Source organism: Bos javanicus, chromosome 13 (genome assembly GCF_032452875.1).
Source record: "Bos javanicus breed banteng chromosome 13, ARS-OSU_banteng_1.0, whole genome shotgun sequence".
Classification (NCBI taxonomy): domain Eukaryota; kingdom Metazoa; phylum Chordata; class Mammalia; order Artiodactyla; family Bovidae; genus Bos; species Bos javanicus.
Genome location: NC_083880.1, coordinates 59,740,140 through 59,767,363, shown reverse-complemented (window position 1 = coordinate 59,767,363; position 27,224 = coordinate 59,740,140). Strand labels below are relative to the sequence as shown.

The 27,224-nt window shown below is 46.6% G+C and overlaps 2 protein-coding genes across 2 annotated transcripts in view; one reads left to right on the top strand and one right to left on the bottom strand.

Moving 5' to 3' along the window:
* SNPH (syntaphilin) overlaps window positions 1-27,224 on the top strand; it is a 289,004-nt gene that overhangs the window by 128,823 nt on the left and 132,957 nt on the right. The gene's annotated exons all lie outside the window — the stretch shown is intronic.
* NSFL1C (NSFL1 cofactor) lies at window positions 1,318-23,233 on the bottom strand. The gene is made up of 9 exons (XM_061437100.1): window positions 23,057-23,233; window positions 20,438-20,535; window positions 14,485-14,559; window positions 11,845-12,010; window positions 11,148-11,240; window positions 9,750-9,859; window positions 9,234-9,371; window positions 4,456-4,620; window positions 1,318-3,172 (listed from the first exon to the last, which is right to left on the bottom strand). The coding sequence occupies exons 1-9, from the start codon at window positions 23,159-23,161 to the stop codon at window positions 3,010-3,012; spliced, it is 1,113 nt and encodes a 370-aa protein (XP_061293084.1). The 5' UTR covers window positions 23,162-23,233; the 3' UTR covers window positions 1,318-3,009.

Genomic DNA, 27,224 nt, shown 5'->3' with positions numbered 1-27,224 from the left:
TGACCAAAAGGAAGTCACTGCAGTTGTTGATGTGAGGTGGACGATGGGCCCCGGAGACCGCCGGGGAGGGATGACAGGTGGCTGGATTTGGGATGCATTTGCAGTAGAACCTGGAGGACTTACTGAGGGACTGGACGTGGGGTGAGGCATGAGGCCACTGAGAGAGAGAGAGAGACGCAGGCACATGGCACAGGAGTTTGCTCAGACTGGGACCCAGGCTGGACACTACAAGTCTGCAGTGTTTGCCGCTCTGCTTCCTTGACCTGTCCTGAGATGAGAGTGGATGTAGAATGGGGGGATGGGAGAACATGGTCACAGCCCTCGACAAGGGAACTAAGTCCATTTTAAAGAAAGAAAATATCCTTTTACTTGCCCCTGGGAGAAGTTCCGGCAGCAGTCCCCCCTCTAAAAATGCAGTAAGAGGGAGCAACAGGGAACTCACATTTCTGCACCAACTTCTTCCCCCAATGAACTCAAAGTCAACTTTGAAGGGCTCCTGGCTGGGATTTGTTGTTGTTCAGTCATTAAGTCATGTCTGAGTCTGTGACCCCATGAACTGCAGCACACCAGGCCTCCCTGTCCTTCACGACCCTGTCCTTCACAATCTCCCGGAGTTTGCTCAAACTCATGTCCATTGAGTCAGTGATGCCATCCAACCATCTTATCCTCTGTCATCCCCTTCTCTTCTTGCCCTTAATCTTTCCCAGCATCAGGGTTTTTTCCAATGAGTCGGCTCTTTGCATCAGGTGGCTGAAGTATTGGAGCTTCAGCTTCAGCCCCAGTCCTTCCAATGATGGGCACATTTTATACTGTGGGCAGGCATGGGAAGGGGCCCTGCAGCTCAGAAGGGCACTTTCTCAATGCCACCCAAAGCCATCTCCTGAGGAAGCAACCAGATGTGCCCCACACTGTACTTTGCAGGGTTGTTTAGCATAGTGTGGTTCACAATATCAAACAGGAACAACACACATGTCCCACAGCAGAGATGAATTTAACATGCACTCATTAGGGCATCATCATGACAACTTGCATTTTTCACTTAGTGATGAACTTTGGATATCCTTCTATTAGGACATATCCTATATGTTGCAATATGTCCTTGGCCAGACCTAATTAGGGCTTCGCATGTGGTGCTAGTGGTAAAGAACCCACCTGCCAATGCAGGAGATGTAAGAGACGCAGTTTCGATCCCTGGGTCCGTAAGATCCCCTGCAGGAGGGCATGGTAACTCACCCCAGTGTTCTTGTCTGGAGAATCCCAGAACCTGGCGGACTATAATCCACAGGGTCACAAAGAGTCAGACACAACTGAAGGGACTTAGCATGCACAGACCTATTTAATGCCAGGAGGATACCCCACTCAACAGCCAATTTGGGGGATGATCCAAAATGCCTCAATTGAGAACAACTGCCCTGACTTCAGAAACCCCAGAACTAGTGGCTGTTGCGTATCTCCCTATGAAAGTCTATCAGGTGGATTAACCTTTTCATCTGGGCCACCGGAACAAACAACTAGGGCTGAAAACTCCTTACTGGCCTTAACTGGACTAGTGTGATCCCTGGCTGTGTGGTTGGCAGTCCCTTTGACCTAGGGCCAGACACCTGGCTGGTCTGCACTGTGGTGGCTGCCAACAGTTAAGTCAGCTGCCTCACTCAGTTCCTGGGCTGGAGGGGAACCCAGGGGCCTTTGTAGACTCTTCTAGTGATGCAGGTTATGTGTTTTCATGCTCTGTTCTGACATGTGCTAATTAACATAAGCTGAAACCCTGCAAAGGGGACGGTTGAGTGTATGTACACAGGGCAGGAGTATATGTGTACGGGGCACGGGGTTTGAGCAGAGAGGCCTTGCGGACAGACAGGCCTTACCACTTACCAGCCGTGTGGCCTGGGCTTTAGGTTTTGGCACTCTACAATGGGATTCCTGCGCAGCACTGAAGTACTTACTATGCTGCTGTCATTATACTTCAGAGCAACCCAGTAGAGTACAAAAACTCCAGTGTCCTCATATTGGTTTTTAATGGTCAAGGTGACAATAATTTCCAGTTTCTCCAGACCAGCATTTGGTTTCCTTCCTCTCCACCTGCAGGAGGACACCCTGCAGCCCTGCCCCAACTGCCTCTCTGGGATCAGAAGTACCAACTCCCTTTCTCAGGATAGGTCTGGATTGGGAACCCAGGGCCTCCCCCGACTCTGAGGACCAGCAGTGTTAGCTCTTGGCTCACTGCAGGGGGTGAAGCAGTGACTCTGAACTCTGACTCTGAACTCACTGAATTGGCACAAGCTGTTTCCCAGTAAAAAGATTCCCTACCTCTGAGGGACAGATCTCTCCATGAAATACAGCAATGACACAGCAGCCCCGATGATAAGGGAGGAAAGGGCCAAAGCAGGAGGTGTAGTCAGAATCTCAACTGGCCAAGGCCTGGGGAGTATACACCTCCCAGGGCTTGAGTAAAAGGAGCGGTATGCCTCTGAATCTGATCTCATGCTTCAGGACACTCTTGTTGCTGCCAGTTTTATCCAGGCAAGAAATTTGTTCTTATGTAATGAGTGCTACAAAGCCTTTTTCTCTTAAGTCTCCCCCCTTTCTTCCCTACATAGGGGTGGCGGGGGTCACACTTAGTGGGTGGGTGTTGTGTGCCACATGCAATTTTTACACAGAGAGGATGGAAGGAAGGCTCCTCCACACACCCTAGACAAATACGATTTCATGGTAACCAAAGCCTGCCTCAGTGGGAAACGTTCTGTACAACATGCTGGTGATATTCCTTCAATTTTTTTTTTTTTGGTTGTTTTTATTTTTTTCTTTAAAGTCCATTGATCATCACAAAAACCCAGGAAATGCAACTAAGGAGAAAACAAATGTCCAACTGAGACCTAAGAACCCAGAGCTACGGAGGAGACGTGGCACTGGATGCAGGGTGTGCAGGAGTGGGTGGAAGGGCGGTCCCCACAGGGCAGCTGGCCATGGGAGACACAGGAGGGAGAGGAGGCTGCAGGCCGGGCCTGCCAGTTATGTTAACCGCTGCACGATGACGGCATTGAGCAGGTTGGCTTCCTTCAGCGTCTGGTTCTCGTCAGCCAGCTCTTTGTTCGGGAAGGTAGTCATGAGGACAAAGCTGGTGGCAGCCATGGCCGGCCGGGCATCTACGATGAAGAGTCGGATGTCGCTGATCCTGGTGGAGTGGGGAGGCGGGTGAGTGGTGTTCTCTGCTGCCTGCTGCCCACTCCCACCCACTCACCCCCAGGCTAGAGGGAGGCCACATCACCTCCCCAGGTCCCTTCCTCTGCCCCATCCTCCAGAGTGGCCAAAATGCCATTTGGAAACACAAGAGCTCATGTCACTCTTCTAAAATCTTTCAGAATTGCTCCCGTCTTCCTTGTTATCCCACTCTAGTACTCTTGCCTGGAAAATGCCATGGATGGAGGAGCCTGGTAGGCTACAGTCTACCATGGACTGGTAGACCCCAGTCCATGGGGTCGCAAAGAATCAGACACGACTGAGCGACTAAAGTTTGTTTTAAACTTTCTTTCCTTGCTATAAACACCAACCTCCTGACTGTAGTCCCAAGTACTGCCTAATTACACACCAGCCTCCTTCCCCTGCTCTCCTACCTCCCCCCTTCAGTTCTTCACCGTGCTGTGCTCTCTGCCCACATCTGGTCCCTCTTCCCAGGGGCTTCTCTGCCTGATTCCTCTTCTATAATCCTCATTACACTTGCTCCACACTAACCTCATGTGAAGCTTGTTAACACTCAAGGCAAGCCATTCCCTGGGCCCCACATGGGTTCTGATTTATATGGCCTATGACTGATGAAATTTAGAGACACTGCTATTCTAGGGAAAAAAAGAGTTGTTTTGCCAAATATCTTTACTGGCAACAGTCATCCCCTGCTAATCCCTTCATCACTCTGTGCCTCGGCTTCCCCATCTTTAAGTTGCAGAGGTAGTTTGTTTCAATCTGGCCCAGATAAGCTGAGATAGAACAGGTATTCTAGAATTCTCCAAGTCCGGATTTCAGAGACCTTCATAGCCTAGAGGTTGTCAGAGGCCTCCTGGGGGTCGGGAGGTAGAGGAGTGGGATGAGTGGGATGAGTAAGCGGGATGCCGCGTTTCGTCCCCTCCCCGCTCCATCAACCACAGCAGTTCAGATTTCATCTGTTCTACCCTTGGGCTTTTGCATCAAACTTCCCATGAACAAATAGTTTGGAACAAATCCATCTAAGGAATCTGTGACCCACACGAGGGAGAGGGAACAGTCACTGGCTACACTTAATGGAAGAGCGGGGACCAAACCAAAGGCTTCAGACATGCACAGCTTCCTACCCCACTGCCTCCTCTGGAGAGCGCCTGGAGAGTCTGCTGGTGTTTAGGGGGAAGAACTGCTCCCTCTACTCACGTATCTGTGGGAGTTTCTGGGACCCTCTTAGAATAAGCCAGGCCCCATAATGCAAGGTACCTGTGGCTGTGGTTAAACTTCTGCACCAGCCTCCCGCCGTCAGCAAGCCGTATTTGGATGTTTGTGGTAGGCTGTGACTCATCGATTGAGATGGAAGAGCTGGCTTTGGCTTCATTTTCTGCCTGCTGTGCTGGAGAGCTAGTATTCAATATCTGGGGGGCAGTGCTGAGGAGAGAGGATTGCATCAGGACATGAACAGAAACAAAGCCCCAGCAGGAGTGGAATCCTGTCAAGGATTTTACTGAGCATTTGCTACATCTGGTGCTGTTTGCTGCTACTGACATAAGGAGTGACCAGACAGAATCCCTGCTCTGATGGAAATCAGAGGTCCAGCAGAATTCACCTCAACCCCCAAGTTACTGCCAGCTCCCTCACTCCTGGAGTTGGGCAAGTTACCAACCCCCTTCTTCCCTGATGTCCACAACTGAACAGAGCTTGAAGGGAAGAAAGCAGTATGCAAGAAAGCCTGGGCTGGAAGAGACCGGGACCTGACACTGGAGGCCCCAGCAGACCAGGACGAGTTTTGGCCCCAGTGAGAGGCTGAGGACAGAACGGGAAGGGGGCACTCCAAGTTTCCAGCTGAGGTGGGTGTCACACAGCCTGGCAGGTGACTGCTGGGATATAAAGGACAAGTCCAGATTCTTATCCACTGATGGAATTTTCAGGCCTGCCTACCCTAGTGCAGCCTCACTCATGTGGGTATCTTGTACTCACTGGTCAACTATCAGGAGACAGTTCAGATTTCTGGAAAGCCAACCAAGTGCCTGGCACCACAGGGATTAAGTATATAATATGAACAGGACATGGTGCCTGCTGCAGTGTGGAAAGCTCAGATCTTGGAATGAGATAGACCAGGGTTTGAATTCACCCACTAGCTATAGTGGTGTTGGGCTAGTTATTTAAGCTCTTTGAGTTTCAACAACAGTAGTAACGAGATTCTTTAACAAGGACTATTGTGAGAATTAAAGGGGTTATACATTCAGGGAGGTGGACAAACACAAAATGCACACAAATTCCCAATTCTCCACAACCGTGTGGAGGCGTTATCTCTTTTTTTCTCTTAGCAGATGTCCTGGCCTAAACCTTTGCAGAGAATAGAGGCCATTAGATGAGAATCCCCCTGCCTTCCCCCAAAGCCTCTAATTAGATCAGTTCCTCCACCTCACTTCTTCCTCTGATCTTTACAACCTAAAAAGGGTCTTCTAAGCAAATCCAACTGAAAGTACTTTCCTAAGTATGTTCCCTGGGACCTGAGTCCCTTGAGTTATCTACAGAAGGTTCTGGAAATGTCACATGTTATACCAACAGCGTCTGAGGCCACTAACATATTAAAGGTCTTGAGAGGTCATAAAGAAACTGTCTGCAATGCAGGCGACCCGGGTTTGATCTCTGGTTCAAGATCCCCTGGAGAAGGGAAATGCAACTCACTCCAGTATTCTTGCCTGGAGAATTCCATGGGCAGAGGAGCCTGGCAGGCTACAGTTCATGCGGTCACAAAGAGTCAGACACGACTGAAAGATTAACACTTTGAGAGGTTGTGAAGTGAAGGCAAACTTATTTGACCACCATGTTCTTCTTTCATGTTAACCTCCTGAAGATCATTTCATGGAACAGTCCACGAAATGTTGCCCCAGAGCACACAGTCAGCAAGAAAGAACTAAAAACTGAACTTACTTTCTGTGAACATCAAAAATACGGGTTTAGAGAATTACAGAGCGGAGATCAGAAGAGAACACTGGCCACAGTTATTGGCTATGAGAAAAGCTTCTATGTATTGACCTCACAATGTGTGGGACTCAAAAGATGAGACACACAGATAAATTACACCCATCACAGAAAGTTAAATGTTGCACCTGTAAATGCTTAAGATCTTCTCTGTTCTGTTCATTAGTTTTAACAGCATTAGGTCAACTCTCTAATTAGATTCTAAGTAGCCTGGCCCTCAACTGTTTATAACAGTTCCAAGTACGACAGGTACTCATTGAAGCTGCTGCCTGCCAGAAAGGCCTGAATGAGACAGAAGCTGAATCACTTGACTGCTCATTTGCTTTGTAGTGGGAATAAACTGGGCACTAAGATGCTCTGCTGAGGCCTGAGGCCCTGTCACCTGCTTTACAAAGATGAGCACTGCAGCAAGCATGGGGAGCAGCGGAGCTCATCCCAGCAGCAGTGACGCCCTCACCCCATCCCAAGTGCGCTCGTGGTGTTTGCTACTTGAAATCAAATGCAGGCTTCTCAAATCTTCAGATTAGTTCCCATCCAAACAAACAAATGCAAAACCTACATTCTTTCATGCAACTGAAAGAATTTTTTTAAATTTCTGAACTGAGAAAAATCTATTCATTCACTTTATTTTTCTAGGTAACTGGAGAAAAAACAAGGATTGACCAATTTTTGAGGGAAACTTGAGAAAAATTTCTTAAAACAGTTGGCTTCCTAATCATTTTATTTAACAAGACAATGATGGAAAGCACAGTAAAATTTACTGGAAAAACTAAAGCTAGAACTGAAAATCAAAGTGGAACTGGCAATGAACATTTATTTAGCTGACAAGCATCATGTCTGATTATCAAGCTCTGTTGATTCATCATCTGCACTAATAACGTAGTCCCATCCTAAAACAGAGGGCTTCCCTGGTGACTTAAGATAGTAAAGAAACCACCTGCACTGCAGGAGACGAGGGTTCCATCCCTGGATCGGGAAGATCCTCTGGAGAAGGGGGTGGCTACCCACTCCAGTATTCTTGCCTGGGAAATCCCATGGAGAGGAGCCTAGCAGGCTACAGTCTATGGGGTCACAGTCAGTCAGACACAACTGAGCGACTAATACTTCACTTCATCCTAAGTCTCCTTAAAATATCTTAATATTTTGAGACGTATTGTCCTGTACACACAATACAATTAAGACATTCCAAAAGCATAAGCATTTTTGGTTAACATGAAGCCAGACAAACCCAAACTGCAAGGTGTTGAGTCCTTCCTTAAAACTAATGGCGGGTGAAAGAAGGCTGCCATGTTCTGGAGGGCAACGTGAAGACCTTCTGAGCTACGTGTTGTACTACTTCCAGGACAACATCAGGGGTATATCAAGATTTAATTAGATAACCACTGCAATGTTCATAATACTGATAATCACGTAAATACTTAATAGCAGGCACTGGTTAAGTTATGGCACATACGGAGCATAGAAAATTATGTTAGCATTAAAAAAAATATTGTAGAAATGCATTTACTGATCTGGAACGATAGCCAGACTACATTGACTAGGCAAAACAGTAGGGCATAGAACATTTGTTTTTACACACACACCCTTAGATACTAACTGGATATATCCAGCGGTTAGGTTTAAGAATAGCTTTTACTCTTTACCTGTATTTTCTATTTTAAAAGATAAACACACTTTATTTTCAATAATATATAGGGAAAAAAATTAAGTGGTGCTCCACAAAGCTTACCACAATTGACAAGGAAGTCACAGATGGATCACTCTGGGAACAGCTGTCCAAGACTAACCCACAGGGCTCAATGTGGGAGATGAAACGATGAGAGCAGGGTGACTTCAGTATTTTGGTCCTGGTAAATCGCAGTCTATTATCTCTAATAGAGCTATGACCCTTGCTCCTGACGAGGCACAAATGGCCAGCAGGGAGGCAGGGGATTCGAGGAGAGGGCCAGTCAGAATCGCAAAGAGCATAGACCACACTCTGATTCCTGAACATGCTGGTGAGGTGAGCAAGGGCAGCACCGAGCTCAAAAGCTGCCAGAGCTAGGTCAGAAGTAGGGTCATGCTGTGCAGAAGTGTGGGAAGGAGTTCCAATCAGAAGACCAGGTTCTAGTCCTGGTGGCACTGCAGGGAGCACCTAAGGGTAACCCTTAAGAGTCCAAGAGCCTCAACTTTCCCTCTGTAAAGTAAGGACTGTATCGTGTGTCACCACGCTGAAAGCCTCTTGTGTGCACAGATCCCTCAGAAGAATACTGACCAAGTGACCCCATGCACAGCCAAAGCTGAGTGGGTCCCTGAGAAAAGGCTGCCTATCTGTGGGTTCATTAAGGATCTGGTGTGAGAACTCTGCTGATCACAGTTAACAGGAACTATCAACCAATCAGATCTTGTTAATATGAGGGGTTTGAATGCAAGACAGAGATAGTGGCAGAGGACACAAGGCAAAACAGTCACAGGGAATGACAAAGTAAGCGTCAGGCAGTGTTTACCAGAGAGGTAAAAATAAGACGCCCCTCACACTGGAGCAGCAGCCTGCACAGGAGCAACAATGTCCTTGAGCTTCCCTGGATCCTGAACGATGCTGCTGCAGGCTGGCTGGATTCCTCACCCCCGCTGAATCCCCACCTCAAGTGACCTGAATACGTGTGTCTGCTTCAGCCTTAGAGCCATCGAGGAGGTGCTCTCTGTTCTGAGCACCCTAGATAACCAAGTCCAAGCTGCAATGTGTTACCTTCACTGCTCACTGTGGGACAGTGCTCTACGTGCTCCTCCCAACAGCAGTCAAGGAGATAAGGACTCTTACTAGCCCCACTTTAAGCTGAGAAAACTGAGGCTGTACAGTCCAAGGTTATACGGCTAGAAAGCGAAGAAGAGATTTAGACTTAGGTCTGTTAATGCCAAAGCCTATGTTCTCATACTCTTCCTCCCATAAAGATAAAATCTGAAGTACTTTGTAATAAACAGTAAAGAGCTGCATCAAGTGAGCTGTGCACAGGGTCTGCTGGGCCCCAAAGGAGTGACCCACACAGTTCCACCCCACCCGTGCTGCTCCTTACCTGCCCAGTTTCTGACCCTCGCCAGTGAAGGCTTTGAAGGCTCCCTTGGGCTTCACGAAGTCCTCATCCCGATGGTCCTCCATGTCCAAGTTCACCTGCCCACCGTGAGCTAACCTCCGCAGCTCTGCTGGCACCTCTCTGTGGGAGAAAAGGCAGTGCTGGGGCCCACATAGAGCAGGATGGGAATGACAGTGATGGGTACAAAAGGAGGAGAAACTTCCCATCTCCAACTGATGGGCCTCCATGGGGAGCTCACTGCTCTAGTGGCTGTCTGCCTCCCCCTTCTCTCATGCCTGCCTAGAAGCATATCTGGTGACTTGGCTCTGACCTAGGCCCAAAGTGGAAAAGTAGATACACAGGGTTTCAGAAACAGATCTGTGAATCTGTTTCTCAACTGTGCTAAATCTGCTTAAAATTTTAAATTTCTTAAATAATAAACATTTGAATTGGTTTCTTCTTTCCCATCTGCCATCTCACTCACTGACATGCAACCTGAAGAAGGGTTTTTCTGCTCACCCTCTGCGAATAGACTCCAGAAACTGGGCATTGGATGGGTCCTGGTAGCTTCTGAGTTCACCATTGTCCAGGCTGAATCCAGTCTTCCAGAGCTTCAACACTACATGAACCTATGACAACAGGAGGTAAGCAGCCCATACATTGTCAGGAACCTGGCAAGCACACCAGTGTGAACCTGCAAATTAGCGAGTTTTTTACTATTTTACTGTGTCATTACTAAAACACACAGACAGACAAACATATATACTCATGCACAAGGAGAACAATCAACAACCAATGAAATAAGTATTAACCTAAAATAAGAAGGTGATATGGCACAAGTTAAGAGAATAGGCTTTGATTTAAGCAGACCAGGATCTGCGTCTGATCTTGCCACTCACTAAGTGGCACTGAGTACATGACTCGAATGATTGAAGCTGTAGCTTCCCTATCTGTAGGGTTGCCAGCGTGCTTGGCACACAGCTTGTGCTCAACTACATTAGCATGGCAAATTTTACATGGACTATTTTGCAGTCATTAAAAATGATATCTACAAAATTTGTTAACTCCCTGTACCCATCCACAGGAAAGGGTCTAGAGGACTAAAGAACAACATATTAGCAGCTGCTGCCTCAGGCAGATAGAATTTTTATTTTGTTCTTGCTTGACTTTGTTTTGAAAAAAACCCAAAATGATTAAAAACAAAAACATTATGGAGACTAATGTTCACAAGGTCATATGAAAACATTTATGGCACTGAAAAAGAATATATACAGCCGAGTCACTTTGCTGTTCAGAAGAAATTAACACAACACTGTAAATCAATAAGATAAAAAATGTTTATGGCATAAACTTCAAAATTGACTCATAGCATTATTACACTTAGTAGAGAAGGGGGGACCCCCTATGCACAGGGGAAAAAGGACTGAATAACAATAGGAAAAAGTTTTAAAAGTATGTTTCAAGCCTCCCTGCTGCTGCTACTGCTGCTAAGTCGCTTCAGTCGTGTCCGACTCTGTGCAACCCCATAGACAGCCTCCTACCAGGCTCCTCTGTCTCTGGGATTCTCCAGGGAAGAAGGGCGGGGGGGGGGAGTCTAAAGACCAAGTTCTTTAGCCTTGTCCACAGCATCAGAGAACCCTAGAATCACTATCCCTCTGTCTGAGACTCATGGAATGCTCAGAAAACTCCTTTATTTGTCCATCCACTCTGCCCACCCCAACTTATCCAGCTCCCCCTGCCACCATCCAGCCAGATGAGAGCTGTCTGTGATTCTCAGGTAAGCCTTTTCAATCATGGATGACACAGCAAATGTGCTGCCTCTTCCCTTTCAGAGGCTGCTGACTCATGGATTAACTTCTCCCCCAAAGTAATTAAACAGTCCACGAGCTTCCCTACAGAAGATGGATGCATACTCACATCTTGGCCGGAATGCCGCCTCCTTTCTCCTGCCACGTAGGCAGACTCTTCCTCTGGTGCCGCTCCAAGGCGGTAGCCACCGCCTGCAAATGGCTATAAAAGACAAGTTCACAAACACCTAAGGAGTGGGTCAGCAGTGATCAGGTTATTCAGACAAAATGTTATTTCAAGATTATTAACTATGAGGTATGCCTTCTCTGAGTAGCAAACTCAGAGCTACCAGGTCAGGACTGGGGTAAAAACTGAAAAGGTGTGGCTGGACAGAGTGCTGCTTGGCTAAAGGGAATGGCGGCTACTAAGATCTAGTTAATCACGACCATGCTGGAATCTTGGTGCAGGATAACACCAGATACTTTTTTGATTTTCACAAAGAAGGCAGAAATTCAGATTTTATGTAAAACAGATGACTACTGATTTAATTAAAATTAAAAAAAAATAAAGCAAGACATTAAATCAAGTTGATCAGGCCAAACAAAACAATTGGCAGAACCTGATTTAGACCACAGGTTTGAAAACTTTACCCCAAATCTTGATTTCATGTTAAAAGGTAAGAGAAACTGCACTGCTCTTCTGCACAAGAGGAAGTGAGCAAATGAAAAACAAAAACAATTCAGTCACTATTGAGTGATAAAGGCCTCCTTCCCCCTTCTCTGGAACCTCAGTTCTATGGACATAGACATCTAGCCCCTATGCTTACTCTTGGTTTACTGGTCTCTCCAGGGCTCTTGGTCACTCGTTCCACAGCTACAGCTCCATGCTCCTTGGCACCTTTAAAAAGATCGTCCACCAGCTCGTTGGGACTTCTCTTCCTGGGAGGGCCAACAATCTGCTGTCCACTTCTCTCTGAGCCCCCAGCATAAAACCTGCACAGAAAATACACATCTAACACCAAATACGCTTAGAAAATATAAACAGAGCATGTGCCATGCTTTGGGCTAGGAGCTGGGCACAATGAGGCAAAGGGCACCAATGCTCATTTTTGAAACTTACTGTCTAGTGGGAGACACATGTAAAGAGGCAGGCAGGCATACTGCAGTGTAAGCCACAGAAAAGGTAAGGAAGGGGTCTCTGGGAATACAGAATCAGGGAGAACAGTCAAGGGTTCCTGGAAGGGTGTTTTCTGGGCTAAACCTTGAGGATGATGAGTTTATCAGGTAAAGAAACCAGGAAAGGGCATTCCAGGCATGCATGACAGCACATTAGCTCTGGGAATTAAACGCCAACACTTTTCCAGGAGATGATCACTATGATCACAGTGAGAAGCAGCTACCACTAGCAGCCCCGGATTAATGGTGGCAGTGGCATGGTTAGTACAAGCAAGAAGGTTCCACTGGTGGCTCTGTCACTGAGTGATCTGGGCAAGCCAGTGCACTGAGCTATACCTCACTTTCCTTCTTTGAAATGGAAGGGAAGAATCACATGCCCTACCTACCTGTTCCTTAAGTCAGGGCCGTGAGGTTCAAATCAGCAGATGTATGCAAAAGAACAAGCACAGAGTAACACACACATGTAAGGTGGTTTGATACCGCACCGAGAGCTCACCCAAGCCTCACTTCGCCTTGCAATTCTTGTGACATACACCAGGAGGATGATGAGAGTGGGTACTGGAGGTGGTCAGTGAAGCTCAAATATAAGCCCCAAGATACCCACATCTGCTTTGTAAGGGGCCAAGCAAAGCTTGAGATTAAGTTAGCACTTTAGTTTTTTAACCTGGGTTTGAAAATCTACAGTCACGCAGCCTTCGCTGGCTGCTTCCTTCTCACTCCTATTCACAGCTAAGTCAACAGCACATCTCAGTGGGGAGAACCGAGAACCTATAAAAATTAGCCTCAGCCTTCCATGTCTTGACATTATCCAGGGAATGGAGGCAAAACCCTAGGCCTTGGCATGAACAAGAGGACCAGTGTCATTAGGTCTGAAATGCTGAGGGACCAAAGAGGTAACTCCGGATGTGAAGTAAAGGTCACTGCCTGGAGGACGTGACCAGACAGGAGAACTAGGAAGAGGTTATTTAAGAGTTGGGCATTCACTTACTTGATGACACTGTCTTTCAAGGGGCATTGAAACACTGAAATTAACATTTATTCCTGAACTTTGAGTATATTTAAATAGAATGCTGAGGTACGGCAAAAGTCACTACATGGATGAAAACAAAGAATAGAACATATGTAATTTCTGAGCTCACTTTCCAAAGACTGACCACAATGAGGTAACTGCATTTCCATAATGGTTATTACACAATGTTCCTCAGGAATGTTTGACAGACCCAGGCAGATTCCATGGAGAACCAAAACCCGTAAAATGAGGCTGCAGCCAGTTCATCCTTGTTCATTCCAGGTAAAGTTCTGTAAGGTCCTTATTATGGGATCTCAAAGCCCTGGCTTATGAACTAGGAACCTATGATCAAATGCCTTAAAAATATTCATGGCCTTGACCCGGTATTTTCATTTCTAGAAACTATTTAATATAACCTGAAATGTAGTCAAAGATTAATACACAGAGATGTTCACAGCATTGATATCTACAGTGGTAAAAAACTGAAAATGATCTAAACATCAAACATTCCGTATGATGGATTATTATTATAGTCAGTGAAAACACTTATCAAAAATTTTAATGACACAGAGAAATATGTAGCATTATATATCAAGATGTAGCATTAATTCTACAAAAGCAAGAAACAAACTTATCTAATCTTCATCATGTAAAATACAGTATCAACAAGCTACCTTTATACACAGAACCAAGACTTAGTAGAAGTATGCCAAAATATTAACTGTAGTGACCAAAGGGTGGGTGAGTGTCATATTTTTTTCATTATGCTATATTTTCCACAATGGACACCAGTTTTATTATAACATTTCTAAAGGTTAAAGGCAAGCCAACAAAAAACAGTACAGTGTCTGTGTAACAGGGGAATATACATTTGTAAGCCCATTTTCCTGTTTATTATGTAATATACTGCTTTTTCAATTAAGAAAAAACTGGAAGGAAATACACCTAAAGTATTGATACCTGGCTACCTCTGGGTTGTGATACTATGAATGGCTTTTTTCCTTACAGATTTATTTCCTTTTCCCTAATATTCTTCAATAAATACATATTATTTAAAAAATTAAAAACAACAACAAAAAAAACCAAACCCCAAATGAAAAAAAAAAAGGTAAGAAGACAGGGATCACTTCTAAGCTACAGGGAGTGGAAAACTGTTTCTAGTATGTGTGTGACTAGCTCACAGTACTAATGGTTAATGATAACAGAGCACGTTTATCCTTCTAGGCCCTTCTAGGTAATTATCACAGAATTCATGTGGACTGTGTCCCCAACAAAGACTCACCTCTGACCTTCCTCTTCCTCCTCGTCCTCATCTTGGTCATGAATGAGGTCTCTGAAGGATGTCACCCTATTATCGCTGGAGACACAGAAAGGAGGAAATTGATCTCATGGGGAGTTAAAAAAAGGTAACCTCCATCATCAACTGCTAAAAGTTGAGGACACTGAGGTTTAGGTTTTTTGGTGGGGCACGAAGAGGATCTAGGTGGAAGAGGGTTCTCTCTCTTATGTTTATATGCTAAACAATGTGATATTTATTTATTCAAGGTCACCCAGGACTAAGAATAAATAGGAAGTGTATCAAGAAGTAAAGTGGAATCCAATTTAAGCTCTCCTAGGGGAGAGGACGGAGAAGGCAATGGCACCCCACTCCAGTACTCTTGTTTGGAAAATCCATGGACGGAGGAGCCTGGTGGGCTGCAGTTCATGGGATTGCAAAGAGTTGGATACGACTGAGCAACTTCACTTTCACTTTTCACTCTCATGCATTGGAGAAGGAAATGGCAACCCACTCCAGTGTTCTTGCCTGCAGAATCCCAGGGACAGAAGAGCCTGGTAGGCTGCCATCTCTGGGGTCGCACAGACTCAGACACGACTGAAGTGACTTAGCAGCAGCAGCAGCAGGGGAGAGGAGGGAACCGGATAGGGACTGTACTACTTTAAAAACATACTACCGGATAGTGATTTTCATCATATAATTTTTAAATATTGGGAGGATGCCTGTGTGTCAGGCACTGAACTGGATGCTAGGTCTGTGAAATTATCAGGCACAGTTCTTACCCTTTAGTTGCTTACAGGTTAGTGGCACTCTGGCCTGGAAACCATCCATTAAATACTGTGCAATACGGGCTGTGACAAAGGAAAGCACATGGGACGTGAGAGCAGAGTCTTTTGTTCTAGGTGGGGGTGGGGGAAGTATCAAGAAAAGCTTCCCAGAGAAACGCGGCATTTGGACCTAGTGCCGATGAACGAGAGGACCATCAGTCAACTGGATAATGGATGGTGGTGATGGTGGGGAAAGGGGACCAGCAGGGCATTATAGGAAAGCAGTGCAGGCACACACAGAAACCAGTGACAGCAACACATTAAAGGACAAATCAAGGAACAGAAATGAAACAAATATGTGTGTGAAGAGGCCCCTGTCTGCTTCTGCTGTAGGTTAGTCAAGTACAGGGTGTGGTGGAGAGGGCCCACTAAACACGTCATGAGAAAGGTTAACTCCCTCCTCTGATGTTGTCTTACACTGCCACTTTTTTCCTAGTTTAGATTTGTCCTCAAGGAACGATCTTAGTTTTTCAAGGACCGTGAGACACAGAATTTATAAAAACATTTTCTGTATCTCTTATGGGGAAAAAAGTTGTTTGTCTTTAATACGAGGGGAAGGGGGTAATAGCAATTTAGTGAGGCTAAGAAGGAGTTGTTTACTTCCATTCAGTCTTGAAGAAAGATTTATTTCAGGGAGACAATCAGAGGACAGAATACCCTCTGAGGCTCTACCAACTAGACATAAGAGGACAACCAGCAAATGGTGTAGCAAATACACTCCTGCCTGAGCTGAGAGCAACCTCCTGGGCATTCCTTCACGCTCTACACAACATGGTCTAAAAGGATGCAAGTGATTAAGATCTGTACTAGTGCCTTAAAGGCCTGCTGTTTAGTCACCAAGTCGTAAACTGTGGGAGATGGTGAGGGACAGGGGTGTGCTGCAGTCCATGGGGTCACAAAGAGTTGACATAACTTGGTGACTGAACACCACCACCACCACCACCAGCTTGAGCAAACCACTTGCTCTGGCTATAGTTCTCTTTCCCCAAAAGTTCTTGATCCCAACTTAGGCACTAGTGGGACCTTGGGCATGCTACTGAAATTCTCTAAGTCTTCATTTCCTCATGTGAAAATGGAAACAACCAGCACCAACCTCGTGGGCTTACTGTGAACAGCTGGGGTGCTGACGGACAGTGTAGCACTTCTCAAGTACTACTCTTGAGCAGCAGGTATCAAACTGTTGGTCCTTGAACTAGGAGTATCAGCATTTACCCTCGAAATTCAGACAGATGCAAATCCTTCACCCTTACCCTAGACCTCCTCAATCAGAAACCCTAAAAGGAGTATCTAGTAATCTGGTTTTAGGAGTCCTCCAAGTAATTCTGATACATGCTCAAGTCTGAGGACCACTGTTCTGGAGTAATGTTCTGAGAGTTACCTTAACAGTACAGATGTCCTAGGGACACCACCAATTTAAGAATATTGGGTCTTGTATCTTCCACAAATTGGCAAAATGTCTCAGAAATTTCAACTATTCAGGATCAGAACTCTATCTCCCAGGCACCCTGAAGCAGCACAAAGGTGCTCTGTCAGATAACATTTTCTGCAGTGACAGAAATGCTGTATCTGTACTGTCCAATATGGAAGCCACTAGTCACATGGGGCTATTGAGCATTTAAAAATCAGTAATTGAGCATGAATAGCTCAATGTTTGTTTTATTTAATTTTAATTAATTTAAACAGTTACCTAAGGTTAGAGACTACCATATTAGACAATATAGTTTTAGAGAATCAGACAATGGTGGTCCCTAACATTTTAAGAAAGTACAGTTTTGTTGAATGAAAGAAGAAAAAAAAGGAAGAAATAACAGCATCCCTCTTACTCAACCCTGTGCTAGGTACAGGGGTGGGAGGTATTGGACAGGAAGGTAGTTAGCAGAAGCAGCAGTTTTGGATTTAGACGAGTTTGGGTTTGAAATTGCCGTAAGGGCAAATGTGTTACTCAGACTAAGGCTCAGCATCCAGACCTGTGAAATGGTGAGCACCCTACCGACTTCCACGGTGGATACTGAGGTATAAGAAGATAATGTATGAAGGAGTATCTGGCAGAGCCAGACAGATGGTGGGTGCTTCTGAAATACTAGCCCTTCCACCTCTAGGAACTTACTATTTACTCAGGGAGAAAATATGCCAGTAATCACCAGAAGAATTCAAGACAATATAGGAGAGATGTCGCTGAGTAGTATGCAGATGTGGGTTGTGATTGGGGTTTGTGCTGCCTCTGGGTTTGGGGATTACACACTTAGTAGAGAAGGTGGGGCGGGAGCTACACGTGGAAGGACACAAGGATTTGCACAGGTGGAAAGGGAGCGAGACTAGGCCTGTCGAGTCAGAGGAGAGGCTCCAAGAACTAAGGCAGAACTGAGACACCAAACGAATCACTTTGATTGAAATAAAGATTTAAGAAAGGAGGAAAAGGGGGCTAAGATGAGGATGGCAGGTTCGCTGCAAACTCCTGAGGATGCTGAATGTCCACAGGGAGAGGCAGTACATCATTCTGGCTGAGAGCTGAGTGCTGGAAGCAGAAACAGATCTGCCTTTAAATCCTTGTTTGACTAGCTGTGTGATCTTGGGAAGAAGCCCAGCTTCAGTGTTTTCATCTGTGAAATGGGAAAAGTAACAGTAGCCACCTCACAAGGTTGTAGTAAAGCATTAAACCTAGTGCCTGGCAGCTGATAAGTACTCAATAAATGATAGCTGTTATTACTGAGGAGTTCAGACTTTCTCCTGTACCTATGGTTAACCTTTTTATGTCCCACAGCCCTCTGAGTATCTGATAAAAAGCTACGAATATTTTTGCCTAAAAAGGTTCAACATATATACAAGTTATTACGTACAATTTCAGGTAATTTACGGGCCTTCTGACACCCATTCCACAGATCCCGCCTAGGGGATTAGCCTCCACGTTAGGAGCTTATTAACTGAGTGCTGTGCACAGAGGCAGTGACAACGTGAAAGAGTATGAGAAGATGACGGTCGGGGGCGGGGAGAGCTCAGCAGCAGGCTAAGTGTCCTGCAACAGTCAGGTCAAACAGGGGAAGGCAGGTCCCACACAGAGTTCCTCCTGGGTGCTAACACATGCCTGCCTTCTCCTGAGAATGCAGTTAGCATTTACCATCTGCACAAGGACCATGATTAACACATGGTGCATTCCCTCTCCCTTTTCCTTGGTTTCACCTAAGCCCAGTACCAAGTCTGAGGCTTAACCAAAGCAAAGTAAGACATTTAGAACTGCATGTGTGTGCAAGTCTTTTACTTCTCTTGGTCTTAATGATAAACTCTATTTCTTTGGTTCTTTAACTCTTCTTAACATATGAACTTGTGGAATGAGACAGGGAACAAATAATAGAATGGGGAAGATGAGAATGGATGCTAATAATGGTAATACGAAAATGACAGTAATAGCAGTTAACATGTTCCATGTTGTATTAACTCATTTGTTTGCCCATGTGGTAGGCACTACTATCCTTCCCATTTGACAAGTAATGAAACTGAGGGACTGGCGATGTTGAGTAACCTGCTCAAGGTCACAAAGCTCTCAAGTGACAGAGCTGGGATTTGAAGGTGGGCGGTCAGGCTTCTAGCCTAGGCTCTAACATGAATGTGGGTGGTCAGGCTCCAAGCCCAGGCTCTAACATGAAGGTGGGTGATCAGGCTCCCAAAGTAGGCTTTAACATGAAGGTGGGTGGTCAGGCTCCTAGCCTAGGCTCTAACATAAAGGTGGGTGGTCAGGCTTCTAGCCTAGGCTCTAGTATGAAGGTGGGAGGTCAGGCTCCAAGCCCAGGTTCTAACAAGAAGGTGGGTGGTCAGGCTCCTAGCCTAGGCTCTAACATGAAGATGGGTGATCAGGCTCCTAGCCTAGGCTTTAACATGAAGGTGGGCAGTCAGGCTCCTAGCCTAGGCTCTAGTATGAAGGTGGGCGGTTAGGCTCCAAGCCCAGGCTTTAATAAACCACTGTGTGGATTGGAATTTGGGTCTACCAGAGAAGACAGGTATGAACATGTGATTGACATCACAAGCTAGGTTTCAATTTCTCCTCCTCTCTATTTCTGTGCCAACACCCAACAGTAATCTGGTGTGCCTGTGAAAGACACTGCAGGAAATTAGCTGTCTCTGTGAGCAGCTGCAGAAGAGCCCTTACCCTACCAACCAGGCCCCAGGCAGTAACATCCTGACATGTCATCAATGACACCTCACAGGTTAGCATCTATGAAGAACTGAAAGATGTCCTGCCTATTACCTCTCTCCTCTGGAAACAGAGGAGAAGTTAAGGAAACAATGACAGCTGGGATTAGTGTTCCTTCTTGAAAGAGGGGAAATATAATTTAAATCTCAGATGTCCTCAGAGAGAAACACAATTTATCACTTCACACCAGCAAAGAAACCCTATATGTGTGTTCTGGAGTTGAATGCAAACTCAAACTAAGTGAGGACATACAGCAGAGTAGAAAAGGTTTCAGCAGAAAAGGGAGATGTGGTTCACATACCTTTAAAGGAAGAGGCCCTGCCTGTCTCATGAAGTCCTGCAATAATTATTGCTATCTGCAGATCACAGTAGTGATCTGCTCTAAGAATCCTGGAGACAGGGCGGCGAGGACAAGGGATGTAAATGAGATCGCAAAGGTTAACACTGTTTCACAAAATAAGACAAGGTCTCCCTAATTAATTTGGGAAAGAGCGGGTTAACAGGTTTAGTTTGTCTAAGTCTTTTAAATAGGGTAATAGGCATCCTAAAATATTTAAAGAGCCTTTTTAAAGTCATCTGGCCTAATCTTTTACGTCTATAGCCTCCCTGAAAGGAAGCACTTCAGTTTTAACTTAAAAACTTTCAGAAATGGAGAAGCCACTCCTCACATTTCATAAATAAGAGACCCCCCCCCACCCCCACAAACATTTAAATAGTTGGTTCTGTGGTTTCCTCCAGGACTGGATCATAAAACACACTCAGTTAAGAATCCCACATCTCCACACAAAAGGAATAAGTCTTGCAAGAAACTACTACCCACCAGTCAGTCTTTCTCCCTCAAACCCACTGGTCCAGGTTCCCAGGCCTGAACCCTCTGTCAAGGCAGGAAATAGTCCACCACTGCTGGAAGCACACCAATGCAGCAATAACTGAAGTTGGCCCTTACCTGGGGGCTGTGCCTCTGGACACTGAACTGGGGGTTGCCTGCGAAATGGTCACAATGTCTTCGTCCCCTCCATCCTCATAAAAGCTTGCTAGGGCAATCTGAAACAGACAGGCAGTAACATGGGATCCTTAAACAGGCCTTCATCTAACATGTTCCCTTTGAACACAAAGGAGCAAAGACACAAAAATATGGCCCATGCTTATAAGGCAGTCTGTATATGGTGAGCCATGGAAAATAAGACCAAAAGATTAGTGGCCCAACTATTTGTTTTCATATCACCTGAAACAAATTCCACCTACTAAAGGAAAAAGAAGGCAAAAAGGAAAGCTGGGATGGAGATACTCCTCAATGTCATTTTATGAGGAAATGTGATCTAGTAAAAGCAGTGTACATTTACTGAATACTCATTTATGTGCCATGTTGATCTGAGTGTAACTCTATCTGTGCTAACTTATTTAATCCTTAAAGAACCCTATGGAGTTAGTGCTATCATCATCTCATTTTATAGTTGACAGAGAAGTGGTAAGAAGAAAACTGTCTGAGGTTACACAGTTGGTAAAGAGTGGAGCCAGGGTTGATCCCAGGCAGTCTGCTCAGGCCCTTGCTCTCAGCTCTCAGGTGACAGCCAGGAGTTGGAAACTGCGAGGTCACTACAGATGACTACTCTTACTTTTCTCTGAGGCTGTTTCCTAGTCTGTGCAATGGGGACACTCATCTCACCAACCCTGCAAAATGGATGAGAACATCCATTAACATTTATGCCCAGTCATGTCTTAGCTCTATACATACAGAAGGAATATGGACCTCTTTTAGCCATTTGTGATTGGATGTTTCTGGCATGAAGTCAATGCATAGGTATTTACTAATCACTGCTTCCCTGGTGGATCAGACAATAAAGAATCTGCCTGCATTGCAGGAGACCCAGGTTCAATCCCTGGTTAGGGAAGATCCCTTGGAGAAGGGAATGGCTATCCATGTCAGTATTCTTGCCTGGACAATCTCATGGACTGAGGAGCCTGGCGGGCTATCGGCTACAGTCCATGGGATCGCAGAGTAGGACAGGACTGATCGACCGACACTTACTCTGCACAATCAAGTAAGAGCGCAATGAGGTCTACAGAAATGACAAGACCAGGCTCCTATCCTCAAGGTCACCACACTGTAGGAGACAGGGAGCTGCTGTGGGACACAACCAGCCTGTGGGAAGCAGCGTGCCTTTACAGGACACACTTTAGCAAGCCAGCCAGGAGGCACTGTGCTACGGGACATGCACTGAATGGCATCAAGGGAGGTCTGTGTCCAAGTCGTGGGCAAGTCACGTCACACACGTGAGCGTGCTTCCGCACTAACAGCATGAGGAGACCGAGACCGATGACCTGCCAACTGTAACACTGGGAGCTTCTAGGTCTTTCAAGTAGAAGCCGCACTTTGCATTTTCACCCAGCACAGGGGCTTTACATCATATGTCTATACAGTTGTGATGCTTTACCTAACTTTATGTTTCGCGAAGCATGTGAAGAGTGAAGTCAGCAGACCCAGTTCACATCCTAACCCCTGGGTGTGTGACCTTGGGCCTATCACTTGCCTTCTGAGCTTCCAATTCATCTATTTCCTCAAATGAAGAAGTTTTCTTCACTTCACAGTGTGGCAAGGATAAACCAAATCATGTACTTAAAGTGCCAGGGCACGTGGTGGCAGAGCTTAATAGAGCCTGGGCTCTGGTATCAGACAGAACTGAGTTCGAATGCCATTTCTTCCACCTGGTAGCTCGTGAGGCCTTCAGCAAATTACTTAACTTCCCTAAACTTCAGCTTCAAAGTGCAATGCTTAAATAACTTAAGATACATAAAGCTCATGGTAGGCACTCAATAAATATTAATCATCGTCATCCATCAAAGATGTAGGTTGGCCAAAAACATGCATGCAATTCTTTCTACAATTAATCACTGAGTGCTTATTACGTGTCAGGTGTTGTTCTAGACACAGAGGATTCAACAGTTTACCAAAATCCCTGCCTGGTGTACTTTATCTTAATCTCTTCTAGTATTTTATGTATGTCTAATACCTGCCAGTGAATTACACGATAAGCTCCAAGAAGACTCCCATTTCACAGAGAAGTTACCCAATAAAGATGATTAGGATCCAACTTTGCGCCACAACCCAGTTTCTCCCAGCATTTAGGTACGAGGGGGCGTGTGACCGGGGCTGCGGAAATGGAAATGAACGAGCACCTCGTGCCCCCCGTCGCCCCGCTCCACCCGGGAGCTGGTCAGTCCGGCCGGGGCCGCAGCCGAGACTTGGCGCGGCAGCCACGCCCCCAGGGTCCCCGTCTCCACGCGGGCTGCGGCTGTGCCCAAAGGCTCGCCTACCCGAGAGCCAGCCAGAAAGGAAAAACGAGGCCCGATAGACCAGGTCAGTCCGGGCCTGGGCTGGCCTGCGTTTCCCCTCGCCCAGGACGAGCTGGCGACGCGTGGCAAGCGGCCCTAGGACCCTGAGGCCTGGGTCGGGCCGCAGCCCGGCGGGATGACTGTGCGCTTCGGCCGCCGAGGGCTTGAGGCACCAGGTGTCTGCTCCCCATAGTACCCTGCCTGCCCGACGCGGCCCCCCTACCGGCGCTACCTGCAGGTCCCAGCCGGCCGACTCCAGGAAGAAGCGGGCCCGATCCTCCTCGGCGCCCGTCACCGCCACGAACTCCCTCAGAGCGTCCTGCCGCTCCGCCGCCATCTTCGCCCGGTGCGCCGCCCAAACTGCCCCGGGTATCACTGCACAGCCTCAGCCCCGCCGCGGCGTTCCGTCCTCCGGTTGACCAGGTCCAGCCGAGTGGAGCCCGCCCGCAGGCCCCGCCCCATACAGTGCCTAACGCAAAACCTTCCGTGCGGGAAACGCCGCCGCTCTGCGCCCTCTGGCGGCCGCAGCCCGGACCCTCAGTCTAACGGCGGGGGAGGGAGCGCGGGGAGGATGAGAGGCGGGGCGGGTCCACCAGTGAGTACCTGTGGAACGAAAGATCGCCAAAGGATTCAGTTTCACATTATTCATTGAGTCGTTTCCTCATTTCATTAATTTATTCTTTCGTTCATTCACTTGTGCAACTGAGTGGAACCAAGGGAACTCTTTCAGTTCAGTTCATTTCAGTCGATCAGTCGTGTCCGACTCTTTGCGACCCCAGGGACCTGCAGCCCATCAGGCTTCCCTGTCCATCACCAACTCCCGGAGCCTACTCAAGCTCATGTCCATCCCATCGGTGATGCCATCCAACCATCTCATCCTTTGTCGTCCTCGTCTCCTCCTGCCTTCAACCTTTCCCAGCATCAGTGTCTTTTCCAATGAGTGGGTTCTTCACCTCAGGTGGCCAAAGGATTGGAGTTTCAGCTTCAGCATCAGTCCTTCCACTGAGTATTCAGGACTGATTTTCTTTAGGATTGACTGGTTTGTTCTCCTTGCAGTTCAAGGGACTCTCAAGAATCTTCTCCAACACCACAGTTCAAAAGCATCAATTCTTCAGCGCTCAGCTTTCTTTATAGTTCAATTCTCACATCCATGCATGACTACTGGAAAAACCGTAGCTTTGACTAGAAGGACCTTTGGTTTGCTTTTTAATAAGCTGTCTAGGTTGGTCATAGCTTTTCTTCCAAGAAGCAAGCGTCTTTTAATTTCATGGCTGCAATCACCATCTGCAGTGATTTTGGAGCCCAAAAGAGTAAAGTCTGTCACTGTTTCCCCATCTATTTTCCATGAAGTGTTGAGACCCGATGCCATGATCTTAGTTTTCTGAATGTTGAGCTTTAAGCCAACTTTTTCAGTCTCCTCTCTCACTTTCATCAAGAGGCTCTTTATTTCTTCACTTTCTGCCATAAGGGTGGTGTCATCTGCATATGTGAGGTTATTGATATTTCTCCCGGGCATCTTGATTCCAGCTTGTGCTTCCTCCAGCCCAGCATTTCACATGATGTATTCTGCATATAAGTTAAATAAGCAGGGTGACAATATACAGCCTTGACGTACTCCTTTCCTGATTTGGAACCAGTCTGTTGTTCTATGTCCAGTTCTAACTGTTGCTTCTTGACCTGCATACAGATTTCTCAGGAGGCAGGTCAGGTGGTCTGGTATTCCCATTTCTTTAAGAAATTTCCACAGTTTGTTGTGAGCCACACAGTCAAAGGCTTTGTCAGTCAATAAAGCAGAAATAGATGTTTTTCTGGAACTTTCTTGCTTTTTCGATGATCCAGGGGATGTTGGCAATTTGATCTCTGGTTCCTCTGGCTTTTCTAAATCCAGCTTGAACATCTGGAAGTTCACGGTTCATGTATTGTTGAAGCCTGGCTTGGAGAATTTTGAGCGTTACTTTTCTAGTGTGTGAGATAAGTGCGATTGTACAGTAGTTTAAGCATTCTTTGGCATTGCCTTTCTTTGGGATTGGAATGAAAACTGACCCTTTCCAGTCCTGTGGCCACTGCTAAGTTTTCCAAATTTGTTGGCATATTGAGTGCAGCTCTTTCACAGCATCGTCTTTTAGGATTTGAAATAGCTCAACTGGAATTCCATCACCTCCACTAGTTGAGCGCCGAAGAATTGATGCTTTTGAACTGTGGTGTTGGAGAAGACTCTTGAGAGTCCCTTGGACTGCAAGGAGATCCAACCAGTCCATTCTGAAGGAGATCAGCCCTGGGATTTCTTTGGAAGGAATGATGCTGAAGCTGAAACTCCAGTACTTTGGCTACCTCATGCGAAGAGCTGACTCATTGGAAAAGACTCTGATGCTGGGAGGGATTGAGGGCAGGAAGAGAAGGGGACGACAAAGGATGAGATGGCTAGATGGCATCACTGACTCGCTAGACGTGAGTTTGAGTGAACTCCAGGAGTTGGTGATGGACAGGGAGGCCCGGCGTGCTGCGATTCATGGGGTCGCAAAGAGTCGGACATGACTGAGCGACTGAACTGAACTAGCTTTGTTCGTAGTGATGCTTCCTAAGGCCCACTTGACTTTGCATTCCAGGATGTCTGGCTTTAGGTGAGTGATCACACCATTGTGGTTATCTGGGTCATGAAGGCCTTTTTTGTATAGTTCTTCTGTGTATTCTTGCCCCCTCTTTGTGCTCTTTCGGGGCTGGGCATTAGCAGGGAGCAAAAACAAAGTCCCTGCCTTCTTGTTCTGGAAGAGGGAATGGCTACCACTCCAGTATTCTTGCCTGGAGAATTCCATGGACAGAGGAGCCTGGCGGCCTACAGTCCATGGGGTTGCAAAGAGTCGGACAAGACTGAGCGAATATCGCTCTTGTTGTTCATGTTGTGAGAGCCTTGAACAAGGCACTGTCTCTCCCAACCCTTCCATGGCTCCTCATCTCAATCTGTGTTAAAAAATAAAAAAATAAGTCTGAGGGCCTGGAAGACCCCTGTGAGGTGCACCAGCTAGCTCTCCATCTCATCTCCTAGGCTTCTCAGCAGCTTCCTCTGCTCTGGGCACACTGCCTTTCTTGCTGTTCCTTGAAGGTGCCAGACAGGTATTTGCATCAGAGCTTTTGTGTGCTCCCTTTGCCTGGAACACCCTTCCCTCGTGGCTTCCTTGCTTTCTTCAGCCTCTGCTCCAAGGGCACCTTCTCCGACACAATCCTGTCACAGAGGTCCTCAGCTTCTTTGCCCTCTTTCCTCTTGCCACCCTCCCTGGGATGCTCTTCTCTTCCTCCTCCCCTGATCACTCTTCTACTTGTTTATCTAGGCTGTGCTGGGTCTTCATCACTGTGCGGGCTTTTCTCTAGTTTTGGGAGCCGGGGCTACTCTCTGGTTGCAGAGTGCAGGCTTCTCACTGTGGTGGCTTTTGTTGCAGAGCATGGGCTCTGGGGTTCACAGGCTTCAGTACTTGTGGCACATGGGCTCAGTAGTTGCGGTTCCCCAACTCTAGAGCACAGGCTCTGTAGTTGTGGTGCACGGGCTTAGTTGCTCCAAAGCATGTGGTATCTTCCTGGACCAGGGATTGAACCTGTGTCTCCTGCATTGGCAGCTGGATTCTTTACCACTGAGCCATCTACTGGGCTTCCCAAGTGGCACTAGTGGTAAAGAACCTACCTGTCAATGCAGGAGACATGAGAAACACAGGTTCGATCCCTGGGAAGATCCCCTGGAGGAGGAAATGGCAACCCACTCCAGTATTCTTGCCTGGAGAATCCTATGGACAGAGGAGCCTGGCGGGCTACAGTCCATAGGGTTGCAAAGAGTCGGACATGACTGAAGCAACTCAGCACGTAGGAGCCATCCACTGATCTGCTCTTGTTCATCCTTCTAGTTTCAGCTTAGGTATCCCCTCCTCAAGGATACCTTTCTACATCCCTAGGCTCCATCATACAGTTGCCAGTGAATGCCCTCTGATGCCATGTTAAGTGTCTGTCTTCCCCAAGGGCCACAATCCTCGTGAACAGCAGGAGCTGTGACTGTTTCCAACACAGTATGGCTTTAGAACACACACATGGTGTTGAAACCTAGCTGTTACTGCTTGTGTAATCTTGGGCAGATTATCTCTCTAAGTTTCAGTTTTCTGATGTGTAAAGTGGAACTCCTCATGGTTCCTACCTCAGAGAGGTCTGAGGATTCAATGTGAACTGCTGAGAGCAATGTTTGATGCTTAGTGAAAGTGAAAGTTGCTCAGTCATGTCTGGCTTTTTGCGAGCCCATGGACTATACAGTCCATGGAATTCTCCAGGCCAGAATACTGGAGTGGGTAGTCTTTCCCTTTTCCAGGGGCTCTTCCCAACCCAGGGATCAAACCCAGGTCTCCCGCATTGCAGGTGGATTCTTT